The sequence below is a fragment of the Hemicordylus capensis genome, chromosome 7 (assembly GCF_027244095.1).
Source record: "Hemicordylus capensis ecotype Gifberg chromosome 7, rHemCap1.1.pri, whole genome shotgun sequence".
Taxonomy (NCBI): domain Eukaryota; kingdom Metazoa; phylum Chordata; class Lepidosauria; order Squamata; family Cordylidae; genus Hemicordylus; species Hemicordylus capensis.
Genome location: NC_069663.1, coordinates 20,702,714 through 20,717,253, shown reverse-complemented (window position 1 = coordinate 20,717,253; position 14,540 = coordinate 20,702,714). Strand labels below are relative to the sequence as shown.

General features: G+C 50.7%; 1 protein-coding gene across 4 annotated transcripts in view; it reads right to left on the bottom strand.

Annotated features, from left to right (window-relative positions):
• Positions 1-8,624: 8,624 nt before the first annotated feature.
• Positions 8,625-14,540, bottom strand: part of LSR (lipolysis stimulated lipoprotein receptor) — a 31,288-nt gene continuing 25,372 nt past the window's right edge. For 3 of the 4 annotated variants that reach the window (XM_053268479.1, XM_053268478.1, XM_053268480.1), the window contains 4 exons: positions 13,251-13,310; positions 11,230-11,361; positions 10,410-11,026; positions 8,625-9,332 (listed from right to left, as the gene is read on the bottom strand). In XM_053268479.1, coding sequence (XP_053124454.1) covers positions 9,297-9,332; positions 10,410-11,026; positions 11,230-11,361; positions 13,251-13,310 — 845 coding nt within the window. In that variant the 3' untranslated portion in view covers positions 8,625-9,296. The remainder of the gene's footprint in view (positions 9,333-10,409; positions 11,027-11,229; positions 11,362-13,250; positions 13,311-14,540) is intronic. The other variant, XM_053268481.1, reaches the window with a different exon arrangement.

Genomic DNA, 14,540 nt, shown 5'->3' with positions numbered 1-14,540 from the left:
GGGATTCTTGGGTTACTCGTAGGGTCCTAGGCAGTCACTGTGCCAAGTTTGATCCTGATGGCTCAAAGGGTGTGGGAATGTAGAGGGAACAGACAAACAGGCATTCAGTGTTATACATATAGAAGATTGCTGGATATATACATCAAAATACTGTACTAACAATATGATAATAAGAAAGGAAACTAGAGGGACAGAAATGCTAATTGCAACAATAATAAAATAAATGATGATGATGATGATGATGATGATGAAATATTTAATTCTTTAGTTATCCTAGACCCTTGAAAAGGGCTCGATAATTAAAGTACCAAATCCAGTCAATAACGTCTGGTCAACTGTGTGTAAATAACATAATTAATTAATTAATTAATTAATTGAAAATAAAATAAAATAATAATAGACAGATTAACAGACATTGTGAATTATTACAATGGAGAGCAATGAATATTACAATGGGAAAGGGCTAGGATAAAATCAGACAGACCTTGAGGGACGATGGGTTAGATGATACAGAAGCGGATGAGTCCTGCAGGAATTTCTGCAAGCCATTTTGCCTTCCCATTCAAGTTTCTGGGTCACATGAGCTGCTTTCCTCCATCCCTCTCCTAGCTCAAGTCTGCCTCTGTGCTGACATCACTCGGAGAGATGAGCCAGCACAATTGAGCTGTTAATAATTCAGGAGACAAGAGCAGGGGAGGGGGGCGACTGTAGCAGCTGCTCTCCCCAAGGTCTTTGGAAAGGCCAGGCCTCAAGGAGAATCCAGCTTGCACAGCTCAGGCATCCAGTATGGAAGCCCCGTACTCCGTAAAAGACGCCTCCCTCTCCATGCTCCCTTTTCAGGGATCTCTGCCGATATGAACCGACAAGGGCAGAAGTCGTGTCTAAGGGTTGTCGACTGGTCTCCAGATTGGATGCTTCCGTTGCTCGCCATGTGTGTGCAGTTTGATCCTATTCAGTTAGGCCCATCTAAACCCACGGAGAGCCACGTGCTTAAGTGGGGTTCTCTGGGTTCGGCCGTGGCCCACAGCCCACTTGGGTAGATACAGATGGAGTGATGGGTGTGAATAGATCTTGTATTGTATATCCCCTGAATACAGAGAGGAGAGGGGTTGCTTACAAAACAAGGCCAAGGAAAGGTCAAGCAAGAGATGGCTAAGAATATAGAGCAAAAATGAAAATGAGATCCACTTAAAAAGGGAGGGAAGTGGGGGGAATTTATCAGTGTGGGTGTAACCCACATTCAGAAGTGATGAACTGGCAAAAAACATAGGAAGCTGCCTTTTGCTGAGTCAGACTCTTGGTCCATCTATCTCATAATTGTCTACACTAACTGGCAGCAGCTCTCCAGGGTTTCAGGCAGGGCTCTTTTCAGCAGCTCTCCACGGTTTCAGGCAGGGCTCTTTTCCAGCCTTCCCTGGAGATGCTGCCAGGGATTGAACCTGGGACCTTCTGCATGCAAAGCAGAGGAGCTCTGTCACTGAGCTATGGCCAGATCCCCAGAGATGAAAAGGGTACATAAAGACCCAAATCAGTATCTTCTTCACATCTAGGGTTGCCATATTCTGGCTCTCCAAATCCAGGTACCCTAATCTCCATGTAAATTGGCTTGCAAATAATTTGCCTATTATCCAAATTAGCAGATGCACTTTCCAGTTGATTTGTATTTGCTCTGGATATCTACCAACAATTGACAATGAAGACATTGAAGCGGTGGAAAGCTTCTGCCTTTTTGGATCGATTGTCAACAGTAAAGGATCCAGCAGTCAAGAAATACGCCACAGACTAGCACTTGGTAGGGTAGCAATGAAGGACTTGGAAAGGATATTTAGATGCCGAATCGTTCAGACAATGGTTTCCCCCCGTGACACTCTATGGATGCGAAAGCTGGACTCTGAAGAAGCAAGACAGAAAAAGCATTGCATTTTTTGAACTTTGGTGCTGGAAAAAACTTCTGAGGATATCGTGGACAGCCAGGAAAACAAACAAATGGATCATAGAACAAATCAATCCAGAATTTTCACTCGAGGCACAAATGACCAGGCTCAAACTTTGGACACATTATGCAAAGATCCAGCTCCCCTGAGAAGTCCATGATGCCGGGAAAAGTTGAAGGAAAGAGAAGAAGAGGACGACCAGCAGCAAGGTGGATGGACTCGATTACGACAGCAATGAAGGCACCACTGAGAGACCCGAAAGGCCAAGTTGAAGACAGATCATCCTGGAGAGAATCGATCTATGTGGTCGCTAAGAGTCGACACCGACTTGACGGCACTTATCAATCAATCAATCAATCTACCAACAACAGTTGGGGAAGATATCTTTGCCTGACCATTTTCCTTGACATAATTACAGCAGCAATAGGACAGGAAAATGCACAACTTTTCAGTTAAGGCTGCAGTTCTGTACACACTTGAGAGAAGATCTGGTTGAAATCAACAGTGCTTGCTTCTAATAAGGCATACACAGAATGTAAAGCCAAAGTGCTTACAAGACAATACTCATCCTAATAGTCAGGCAGTGATTTACATCAAAAGCAAGCTATCCTCTCAACTGCCTGATAGAGATCCCTTGCTGATAACAAACAAAGGCAACATTCCTCAGGGGATTACTGTACATGTGAACCCCTCCCAGCTAGCCTCCTGTGCTTTACCTGCCTTAATCCAAGTCCAGCGGTTGAGCAGAATAGTGACCACAGGTTTTGCTCCATAACTCGACTCCTAAAGGACTAGAACTTAGCTGTTTGTTGTTGTTTTTTAATGAAAGCTGAAATTCCAGGAAATCTGGGTGGGCCAAGCAATCTCGGTGACACGCTTAAAATCCAGGTACTACTCGGAAAATCGGGGGAGATGGCAACCGTATCCACACCATACTCTCCCATTGCAACTTCGTTGGAAGCATGAACACTTTTCAAGCATGTTATGGGACATGTAGGGCAAGTGAAATTCTCCCTTGCTAGTTTCTGGTTTCTAAGGTCTGATTTGTCTCTGTTTATCACCATGCATAGAAATAGTCTGTTTTGGCCTACAAAAATGGCAGGAGGCTAATGCTGGCTCAGGATGGCATGCAGCTCTGGGAAGGGCTGAGAGAGACCCCTGCCTCTAACCTTGGAGACGCTGCTGCCAGTCGGTCAGAGGCGTAACTAGGGAAAACGGCACCCAGGGCAAGCACTGAAATTGTGCCCCCCCCGCCGCGCCACTCCGCCACCCCCCCCAACATACATCTGACTGACACACATGTTTCAGAAAACTTTTATTTTAAAAATTTTAAAAATTACAAAAATTACCAAAAATTTCAAAATGCACTACATACTTAGGTTTTTCCTCACAACCACCCTGTGAAGTTGGCTTGTATCTCAAACATCAGAATTATGATGCAATGATGATTATTATGATTATTATGCCCCTCCCTTACGGCGCCCAGTGCTGGATGAGCAATGCCAATGGGGGGGGGCGCGCGCCGGGACCGGGGGAGGGGGACTGCTCTGCAAAAATAAAATACAATAAAATAAAATAAAATCCAAAAGAAAATTTTTTTCGGCAAATCGGCGGGGGCACTTTTTGGCGCCCCCTGCCAAGTGGCGCCCGGGGCACGTGCCCCCCCTGCCCCCCCTATAGTTACGCCTATGCAGTCGGTGTAGACAATACTGGGCTAGATGGACCGGCAAGTCTGACTCACTAGACGGCAGCTTCCTACCTTTGTATGCACAGTCGCATGACTCCATTCAGACACTAAAATGAATGCACACAGATCTCCCCTCTACAGATGTCCATGCACCCTGGCTGTGTTGTAAAGACGAGATTAGTGTATTAATCAATGCAGGGCTGAAGTGGGATTTTCAGCCTGAATCATCTCTATCCAGGAAGAGCACGCTAGAAGCGTCCCTGCATTAAAAACACCACCCATTCCCTCACCCAGCTGACGAGACAGAAAACGAGGCGGCGTGAACATCAGAATCAATGAGCATCAATAATTTGCTGGCGCCTGTGTGCCCCCCCCCACGTGACGATAAGACCTCTGAAGCTCAGGCGCTCTGTCCTACCGTAACCCTTTGTGGATTTGTTTCAAAACGGCTGACTTTGGACATGTCATGCAACGCCCTTTATTATCCACCCCACTCGTGTGTGCAGGCATCCCAGCACAGCTGGGGAAGAGGTGGGTTCCTCTGGAATTGGCTGGTGTGTTTTTGACTCTGCAGCATTCTGCAGCAGATGGGTCAGGAGGCCTGGGGCCGTGGGGAAGCGGGGCTAAAAATAACCCGTCCGGCGCTCCGATGGAGCGTGCAAGACCGTGACGCAGAAATGGAGGAAGGAGGAATCAGTACAAGCAAGAGGTGGTGGCAGATGAGTGGAGACAGAGGGAATTGCTTGAGGAGGAACTCCTCACTTAATTCTTTTTGGGGGCAGGGGGGTAGATATCGCATTTGGTTGGGGGGAGTTCAGTAAAATGGGGGTGGGGGGAAATCTGCACTCCTGAAGGCCGAAAGCAATCTAATAAGCAGCTCTCTATGTAGGAGGATCTCATGAATGGAAAGGGGGAAATCGTGCTGTCGAGCCGCTGTCGACTCCTGGCGACCACAGAGCCATGTGGTTTTCTTGGTAGAATACAGGAGGGGTTTGCCATTGCCTCCTCCCGCGCAGTGTGACATGATGCCTTTCAACATCTTCCTATAACGCTGCCGCCCAATATAAGTGTTTGCCATAGTCTGGGAAACATACCAGTGGGGATTTGAACTAACAGCCTCTTGCTCCCCTGGCAGGTTGCTTCCTTGCTGCGCCATTCAGTGGCTCATGCATGCCCCTTCCGATTATAGGAAGTGGTATGCATGAGATCCTCGAGGTACACAGGAAGCTGCCTTCTACCGAGTGCGACTATCGGTCCATCTAATTCAGTATTGTCTACCCAGACTGGCAGCGGCTTCTCCAAGGCTGCAGGCGGGAGTCTCTCTCAACCCTATCTTGGAGATGCTGCTAGGGAGGGAACTTGGAACCTTTTGATGTTCTTCCCAGAGTGGCTTCATCCCCTGAGGGGAATATCCCACTTCAAGTCTCCCATTCATATGCAATCAAAGCAGACCCTGATTAGGTAAGGGGACAAGTCATGCTTGCTACCACAAGACCAGCTCTCCTCTCCATGAGGCAATGAGGCAAAGATGTCTGCATTGGTGTCTTCAGTCTGGTTGCTGCCCATCTCTTTGCTGACCTGGATTTCCAGAACTCTGCATTTTAAATTATTCAGCATGGTGAGCACAAAGCCACAGGATCAAGATGCAAAGGAGAGCTTGGGAACGCATGCGGTTTTATTCTAGGGAGGATTCTAGAGAGGATGGAGCAAAATCGAAAGATAGAACTGGGATTTAAGTACTGCAAGTGCTTATTCTCTGAAATTGCAACCTAAACCTCTAAGCACTTGTACCAGTGCAGACCATGGATGTCATCGCTCTGCATTGGTTTGTGCAGCTGGGGGATCAGCAGCGGCCCCATGAGCCCCGTGGCCCTCTGTGGCTACTGCTCAGCAGAGGCAGCTAGCAAGTACAAGGCCTCTGCTCTTTGGCCTCGGCTCAGGAAAAGCAGCCAGGAATCCCGGCCCATACCACGGCACACATTGCTACTGTTTATGACTTGAAGTTGACATTAGGGCAGTTCGCGCCATTATAATTAGGGTAGGGCGTCCTACAGCTATGTCCTGCCGTGGTTTGGCAGCTGTGTGTGATCCCCTTTTGTGATCGTGTGCGAGGGGAACAGTAAGGTCAGGCGGGGAGGAAGTGATCGTCTGGGAGAGAGGTGGGAAAGTGCAATCATACCCAGTACTTTACCAAGGTCGGAGGAAATGCCGGCCAACCCATTAGGGATGTGCGAACCAGCTCGAGATCAAGCCAGTTCGCCATTGAACTGGTTCAGCTTGAGGGTTTACCTTCCAGCCACATTGGGCCCAGTTCGGTTCAACCTCAAGCCAACCCCCCCCCCCCGGGCTGGGTCCAGTTTGGTTTGATCTCGGGCCAAACCCCCAGCCATCCTGGGCCCAGTTCGGTTCGACCTCGAGCCAAACCTCACAGACTGGCTCGGAGCTGGCCCAGGGTTCAAAATTTAAAAAAAAATTCCAGGGGGCTATTCAGGGGTGCACAAAACCAAACATTCTTGGTCCGGTTAGAATCCGGTCCAGGCTAACTGGTTTTCTGCTCATCCCTACAACCCAGCTATCCTCTCCCAGGTGATCACTTCTTCAGTCTTGCTTCCCTCCCTCCCTGCCCCCCCCCCCACCGCATACACACCTTGCATACAATCACAAAATGGGAGCGTGCACAGCTCCGAACCACTGTTCCCTCTAAGGCATGCGCACACACGCGCACGCTCACAGGTTTTTGGATGTCCGCTCAGTTCATTTTAGATTCCACTCAGGCTGAACCAGGAAGGCCCCATCCTGAATGCAGGTGTGCATACACTGCCTGATACTGCCACTCAGAACAAAACCCATAACGAGGAGAAAAATCAGAGGGACCACTGCTCCCAACCCAGGGCAGGTCAATTGTCCTATCCTAATTCTGATCATGTGGATGGCCTTGCTGTGAAACAGCAGCACCATCTCCTCTGTCTCCATCACAGCCTGGTTGCATATGAATTTATTTTATCTTATTTTTACATTTATATCCCGCTCTTCCTCCAAGGAGCCCAGAGCGGTGTACTACATATTTAAGTTTCTCCTCACAACAACCCTGTGAAGTAGGTTAGGCTGAGAGAGAAGTGACTGGCCCAGAGTCACCCAGCTAGTATCATGGCTGAATGGGGATTTGAACTCGGGTCTCCCCGGTCCTAGTCCAGCACTCCAACCACTACACCACACTGGCTGATCATGGGAGACCTGATGTGTGAGCACTGGAAGATATTCCCCTTAGGGAATGGAGCCGCTCTGAGAAGAGCACCTGTCTGCTTGCATGCAGAAGGTTTCAAGTTCCCTCCCTGGCAGCATCCAAGATAGGACTGAGAGAGATTCCTGCCTGCAACCTTGGAGAAGCCGCTGCCAGTCTGTGAAGACAATACGGACCTCTGGTCTGACGGTATATGGCAGCTTCCTATGTAAGAGTCTGTCTGAGAATCCTGCTGTTCCCTCTTTCGGCCAGTGCTCAGGCCAGAGTCCCACCTAACACGGCTTGTGTGCAGACCCACTGCTTGGAGAACTGGATCTTGGTGCTGCCCAGATTGACTACTTCATGGTAAAACTGAACATGCAGTCCTAACATTTCAAAGTCAAATGGCACCTTCAGATGAGTCTGTTAGACATGCTGGCACCACACAATTACCTTTCGGTTCCTTCTTATAGCAGCAGTGAATCGGGAAATTTCAGACACAAATATTACCGCACGTCATCTATCAAAATATTGCCAGCTATTAAAAGACTATCGAGTGTCAGCTATTGAATGCTGTCAAATACAATCACGGTGGAGAGGATCACTCCCATTACTCTTTCAGCTCTGCATCACTGAAAGCCTGGACCTGCGACCATTCGCTGAAGTTTGGTTGTATAACAACTTCTTGTACAAGACATTTATGATACCAGAAGGGGGAAGAGTGCGACGTGTACATGGGTTGGGAGAGCTTTGTGGGTCTGGATTTCTACTGCTCACAATGCCCAGATCAGTATTAATTCAAGGCTCCTGCTTTTCATTCATAAACAGCTGTTCTTTCTGGACCGAAAAGGCCTTTGTGGGCTGTGTCCTCTGCTGCCCCCAGGAGCAGAGGCTTTTCTGTTGCGTTTCTTTGCAGCACTTGGTCACGCAAGGCGACATGTGAATGCAAGAGCTCCGCCCCCCCCCCCGCCCCCACTGTCCCTCTGGTGGCCAGCTTGCAGACGACATGCTCCGGCATTTCCTACCTACCATCCCAATGAATGAACGTCCTTTGTGCAACCATCATTCCAGCATACCAAACCTAGCAATTAATGACTGCCACCTGCTGGACAGTTTTAGAACAGCAGTCCCCATTACCTGGGCAGTGGGCACCACCGTTGAGGCCGAACCACATAAACGTGGCAAGATCAATGTGCACATCTCCATGAAGGTTTAACCCCAAGTGCGAAATTCACAAGAGGCTGTGATCTTGAGTGGAGAAATGGCAGGAGAGCAGGGCAGCTTAACCCTCTAGTCTGCCCCCACCCTCTGCAAAGTCACCCCATCTCATGTCCTTCCTCCAAATTCAAAGCGGCTTGGGGAGGAAAGTGACAGATTTTGTGGGGGAAATGGCCAGAGAAGGGGAGTTAAGCAGGTCTTCCTCCTGTTCCTGCTTTCAAGATCGGGGCACCCCATTTAAAGATTATACTATTGGGAAGCTCTTTCAAATGTGTGCGATATGCAGTGTCTCACTGGGGGTTGTGGGGAGAGAGTAGGTAGGTCCCAGAAATGTCTGGATTATAGAGTTTCTACTTCCTTCAGATATCCCGGACACGGTCCCGTGAAGATGGGGAGGGATCTCCACTGGAGATTTATGCTGTAAAGGTCATGAGAAGAGGGAGGGAGGGAGGGGTAGAAGGAAATGGGGGGGGACGACTGGAATTGGGGCTTCAAGGACACCCCCCCAAACTGTGGGGGTATTTCTCACCTTCCTGCTTCCAGTGAGCATCAAGCCAGCCAAAAGTTACCTTCTATTCATTTTATTTGCATTTCTATAAAATAGTAATCTCAGAAATTTACAAAAGGTGATAAGAGGCAAGCTTCTCAATTCAGAGTATTTACAGCACCGCGAGTTCTACAGCTAGTTTAAAACACACACACAGACACACACACACACACACGGCTTAAGTATAAAAATATGTTCAAACAGCATTAAGACCAAAGGGAAGAGGGAAAGGGTGCACAGCTGAGTGGGTCATCTTTGGAATGGTCTTCAGAAGTAGAGAAGCAGGAAAAGACAGGCCCTCGTTTGATGCAGAATGGTCTCATTCTATCGGCTTCAGTCGCTTGCAAAAAGACACTCTTTTAAAAGAAAAAGTCTCGGCCTGAAATTTAAAGGAGTACCAGCAAAGATTGTAACGTTTTCGCGGCGTGCAAAACTAGGTCTCCGAACTCCTCAGGCATCTCAGTCAAGATGCAATAATGCAGAAATAAAGGCACAGAAAAGTCGCCAGTTCCTTGGGTGTGATGCAGCTGACCTGTCCTGTTGCCAGCTGGAGGCAGAAGCAGCTCCACTGGCCTCTGCCCAGAGTCTTCCTGAACAGAAGCAATGCCGACAGACAGACCATTATGGTAGCCATCCATGGCGCAGGGTCCATCTCACCTACCGGAGGGAGGCGCCCGGAACCGGGTGGAGTTAAACTACCAAACTCTCCCTGCTGACAGCATTATTCTGTAGAGAACACAGAAAATCAAGGTTAGGGATTCCGTTTTAGACATTTATACCCTACCGGACCTTTAGAAGAGCCCAACAAGGTACAATACAATCAGCTCAATTAGATGGCATGCGATCGGACCCCAATTTCACAGCCTGACTCCAAGATCCAGACAGACTGGCGCACGCATGGGCAAGTTCCAGAGCTTCAAATAAAATAAATGTGGTGGGATCTTCATGGGGAGGGAATTTTAGACTTTGGGAGCTGCCACCAAAGAAAGCCTCCCCCTCTACAGGGAACTCTTGGAGCAGAATCCCCGCAGAACAGGGCTTGAAAAATCCCAGGTGCCAGGGAACCTAGAAATTCAACCGTGGAGCCTAGACCAGGATATTCAGAGGCAATTTCATTTTAAAAAAATTGTCCCAGGCAGGCCTGTTTCTGTTCAAAGTGTTACTTGTACAGGAGTTAGAGAGAAGACCATTTACACACACATATACACACACTGCCCCCCCAAAACATCTGTCACCAAGCCAGGTGATTTTGTGAAGTGTCCAATGGCTCCTAGATTTTGGGGCTGGCTCCTAGATCCAAAGAAAATTTGTCATGGCCTACCTTTGAAAAGAAGGAAGCTATTCCCTCATTCCAATCACTTCAGCTGACATTTTCTGTAGTTTCTCCAGCCCTGGGTCTTTGACACGGGCATAGCTACCACTGGAAAAATGACCGTGTGTGTGTGTGTGTTCCTGGGCCCTGTTGGGAGGGGCATCACCTGGGTGACAGCTTACTTTTTGCTCCCCCCATTGGACGTCTCTGAAGGGGGGGGCACATCTTCACTTTTTGTCCCCGGGCCCACTCCAACCTTGCTATGGCCCCCCAGGCTTTGACTTGGGGCAAACCCTTTGCAAATGCCCTCTGCTCTGCCCCCCCCCCCGCCAACTTCCAACTGTGACAAGAGTCTTTTGCTCACCGCCCTGCCAAAGCAGAACCCAGCCCTTTCTGCTCCGCCACCCATCCCGCCTTGCCGCCAAGGCAGAAACCAGCTTCTCCCCCTTTCCCCCGGCAAGGCTGCCGCCCCAGCCGCTCTCTGCTCTCACCTTCCGGAGCTTGCGGTCATTCTTGCCACGGGAAGAGACGGACTCCGTCTCTGTGTATGGAGGCGGCGGCGGGGGCGGGAAGCCATCGGGCTCCCGGTGCCTCTTGTTTCCCGCCCTCCCGCTGGAGGCGCCGGCCCGGTCCAGCTCCTCCCGGCTGCCTGCCCGCTGCTTCCTGCGCAGCGCTTCCTCCAGCAGCCGGTCGTCGTAGCGGGCGCGCTCCAGGTCCCGCAGGTCATCCCGGCTGCGGCTCCGTCGCCCGCCCGAGCGCTCATAGTCATTGCGGGAGTCAGGGGAATGGTCGCGGCGATGGCACTCGTCGTCCGAGCCGCGGCGGTCCCGGCTTCGGGGCCGGGCCGGGTAGGGGTCCCGGTCCAAGTCGTCGAGGGCATCCATCGAGCGGGAGCGCGGGCGCCGAGCGTAGCTCTGGGGCGGGGAGTCGTCGTAGCGGGCATGCCGAGCGGGGGGCAACAGGCGCCGGTTCTCACTGCCCCGGAAGCTCTCCTCTTCCAGGTCGCTGATGGGGGTCATGGCTTGGCTCCGCAGCCGGCCCAGCCCCTGCCGCAGGTCGTAGCGCCGGTCGTCTTCGTGCAGAGAGCTCAGCTCACTCATCACGGAGGCTGGAAGGAGACCGGCAGAGAGGGTCAACCGTGGCGGCTCTGGCACTGGGGGGGGCTCTGTGCTGCAGCTAACGGGGCAAAGCCTCAACTAGGTCCGCTCGCCTGGCTACCAAGACCCGGGAGCTACCAAGCTTGTAGCCTGGCTACCAAGCTTGTTTCTGAACGCCCGGGGGGGCGGGCGGGCGGAGACCCAAGCCAAGTACCTTTCTCGAGCCTCCCATTAGGCTGGCCGGGGCGTGTGGGGTCAAAGTTGGCCAGCTCCTTCTCCATGTAGTACAGCACCCGCATGGAGTCATCCTGCTGGTTGGCTTGGATGCGGTAGCCGCTGCGCACAGCTGGGGGAGAGACAGCAGGAGTCGGCTTTAGGACGGAGGGCCCACTTTTCTAGGAGCCACACTTCCCGAGAGGAACAGCATAATCTATCTGTGGGATTCTCCGCCATGGGATGTGGGGATGGCCACTAGCTTGGGTGGCTTGAAAAGGGGCTTGGACAGATCCCTGGAGGACAGGCCTATCAATGGCTACCAGTGTGGTGGCTATGAGCCACTGTTGGAAATGGGATGCTGGACTAGATGGGCCTTGGGCCTGAGCCAGCAGGGCTCTTCTTGTGTTCCTAACAGGGCAAGTAGGATTGCAATCCAAGGATTCCCACCACCACACTTCTAACTCTGGAAGAGGCCACAGCTGCACCCCCTACTCACTTCCCCCTCGGAGTCCTCTTGCCTGCCTGCCACCCTGTCTGCTGCCCAGCATGCCCGGAGTCCTGCATACCAGAGCAGACGGGCTGGGCAGGAGAGCCCTCAGCTACCGTGTCTCATGCTTCACTAGCACACTCGGAAGTGAAGGGGGACATCTCTGGCTTGCAGCACAAATGCCCTATAGCAGAAAGGGAACTTCTCCTCACACATTAAGGGAAATGCCCTCCAGTTAGCTGAGTCTCCCCTCCACTGAACTTGGAGTTTCCAAGAGCAGCAGTTGTTCCTATAGTTCCTGCTGAACTCCCACTCCCATCACCCCCAGCTGTACTTTATTGCAGCTGGGGATGATGGGAGTTGTAGTTCAGCAACAGCTGGAGAGCCCAGGTTGCCTACCCTGATCCCGAGCTATGGCTCAATAGGACCCCAAGCCAGGGGTGTGCACAACACCGGGTTGCGTGGTTCAAGCTCGAGCTGGTTCGGGGGTTAATCTTCCCCCCAAAAAACCCATTGCCTCTTGGGGTTCTGCCATTTGGGGGGGGGTCTCCAAAGGTTCCCCCTCCCCCAGTATCATACAGGCCTGGTTCGGGCAGTTGTGGTGGCCATCTTGGAGGCTGCCGCACATGCACAATGGACACCTGCATAACCCTGAGTTTGTTTAAAAAAAACTTTTTTAACCACAAACAATTAGAACCCCCGAACCGACCAGGGGTGTTCGTCTCGATCTCGAGCCAAACCAGGGCAGGTTCAGTTCATGGCCAGCTCAACGCCGAGCCCTTGAACCAGGTTTGTTTGATGTTGAGCCAGTTCGAATTCGAAGACAACGAATATTTATATACTGCTTTTCAACAAAAGTGATTTACATAGATATAAACAATCAAACTGTAAACAATCAAACCGACAGGCTCCCTGCCCCCAAAGGGCTCACAGTCTAAGAAGGCCACGTAAGACACCGGCAACAGCCACTGGAGGGAATAAATAAAATAAATGGCCCCCTGTCCCCAAAGGGCTCAGTCTAAAAAAAGAAACATGAGAGAGACACTGGCAACAGCCACTGGAGGGATGCTGTGCTGGGGATGGAGAGGGCCAGTTGCTCCCCCGCCCTGCTAAATACAGAGAAACATCACTTTTAAAAGGTGCCTCTTTGCTCAGTCAGCAGGGAAGAATCAGAAGCTTGCCCAGTGCCATTCTAGGGGCCTTGCAGCTGGGCCATCTCTGTTCCAACACAATAACCAAGTGAGCCATTCTGTTGCTGGCCAGCAGAGGGAAGCACCAACCACTCCAAAGCAATGCACTCTCCGTCAGTTATTGTGAATGGCAAGAGTGGCTCAACCAACCCAAGCAGCCATCTTTCCCAGGCAGTTAACTCTGCGGTCGTTCCCTGGCGCCCCCACAGCTGAACCACCAATGAGTGGATCTACAATCTGTACATGTTTTTACGGTATATATATCCCCCACCTTTATATATATATATCCAACACCTTTTAATACGTCCCCCACACACTTCTGCCTCTGTGCATGTTCCTTACCAGCATTTGCAGGGTTATCTGTATCCCTCAGGAGGGGCACCTGGGAGCTGTTTCCACCAACTGCAATGCAATTGAGAGATTGTGAGGACTTCTACGCGTGGTGGCGCCCGGCCACGAGTGTCTGGCCATGTTACAGGGGCCCACAATCCCGGATCTTGCTACAGCAAGCTCAGCTCTGACGGCAGCTCCGAGGCCCACAGTTCCACACTGGAACCCAGTATGATGTTCATGGCGGTCAGGGCTGCCCATGGCTACAGGCTACCGCCAATGCCAGTTGGAGGGGAGCAACAGCAGGAGAAGGGCACGCCTTCATCCCCTGCTTGAGGGCTTCCCAGAAGCATCTGCTGGGAGAGAGGATGCTGGGCAAGATAGGCCCCGGGCCTGATCCAGCAAGGCTCTCATCAGGCATACTGTGCTTGTTATGGATTGTTAAGACACGGTTTTAATCCTCTCGGTGAGCCACTTTGAGTTCTTCTGTAAACAGGCAGGGCTGCAGAAATCCACCAGTCTACAACTAGTAGAACGTTTTAACGAGACAGAAAGTTTTCATCAGACCGAACGAGAAAGTTTTCACTGGACGAGTGAAAAATGATGCCCGACGAGTGAAAAAACTCCTTATGAGTAATGTACCAACATAACTTGACGAGTAAAATACGTTGTCTGGCTGAAACTGAACCAGCATTTCTTTACCCCTGTGTATGGGCATAATATTGGCCTGGGCCCAGGGTTTTAAAGAGATTGCCTTCTTTGTCATGAACCCTGCTGCCTGTTACCAACTTCTGGAGAGATCCGGTTACGGTTGCCGCCAGCCTGTCTAGTGGCAACCCAGGACCAGGCTTTCTCTGTGGCTGCCCCAGGGCTTTGGAATATGCTCCCCGCTGAACTAAGAGCATCTTCTTCTCCGTTTGTTTTCAGGAAGACTCTCGAGACTCACCTGTTCTCACAGGCTTTTAATTAGAACTATTTTTAATGATTTGTTTTAACTGTTTTGTGTGATTGTTTTTATTGTGTTCTGCGGATTGTAATCTGTGATTATGTTTCTAAATTTTGTACACCGCCTAGAGATGTATATATCAGGCGGTATAATAATATAATAAAATATATAAATAATAATCATACGACAAAGCCAGTGCCAACCACTGGGTCAAGGCAGACAGCGGCTGCCCCAAATGCTTAGATACCCTGCCAAGTGGGCAGTCCATGCAAACCAGGACTCTGCCCAGACAAGAGTGCTTGGAACGGCGGGGCCTTTGGCCAGCACGAAATCCGACTCTTTAAGAACCAGGCTAG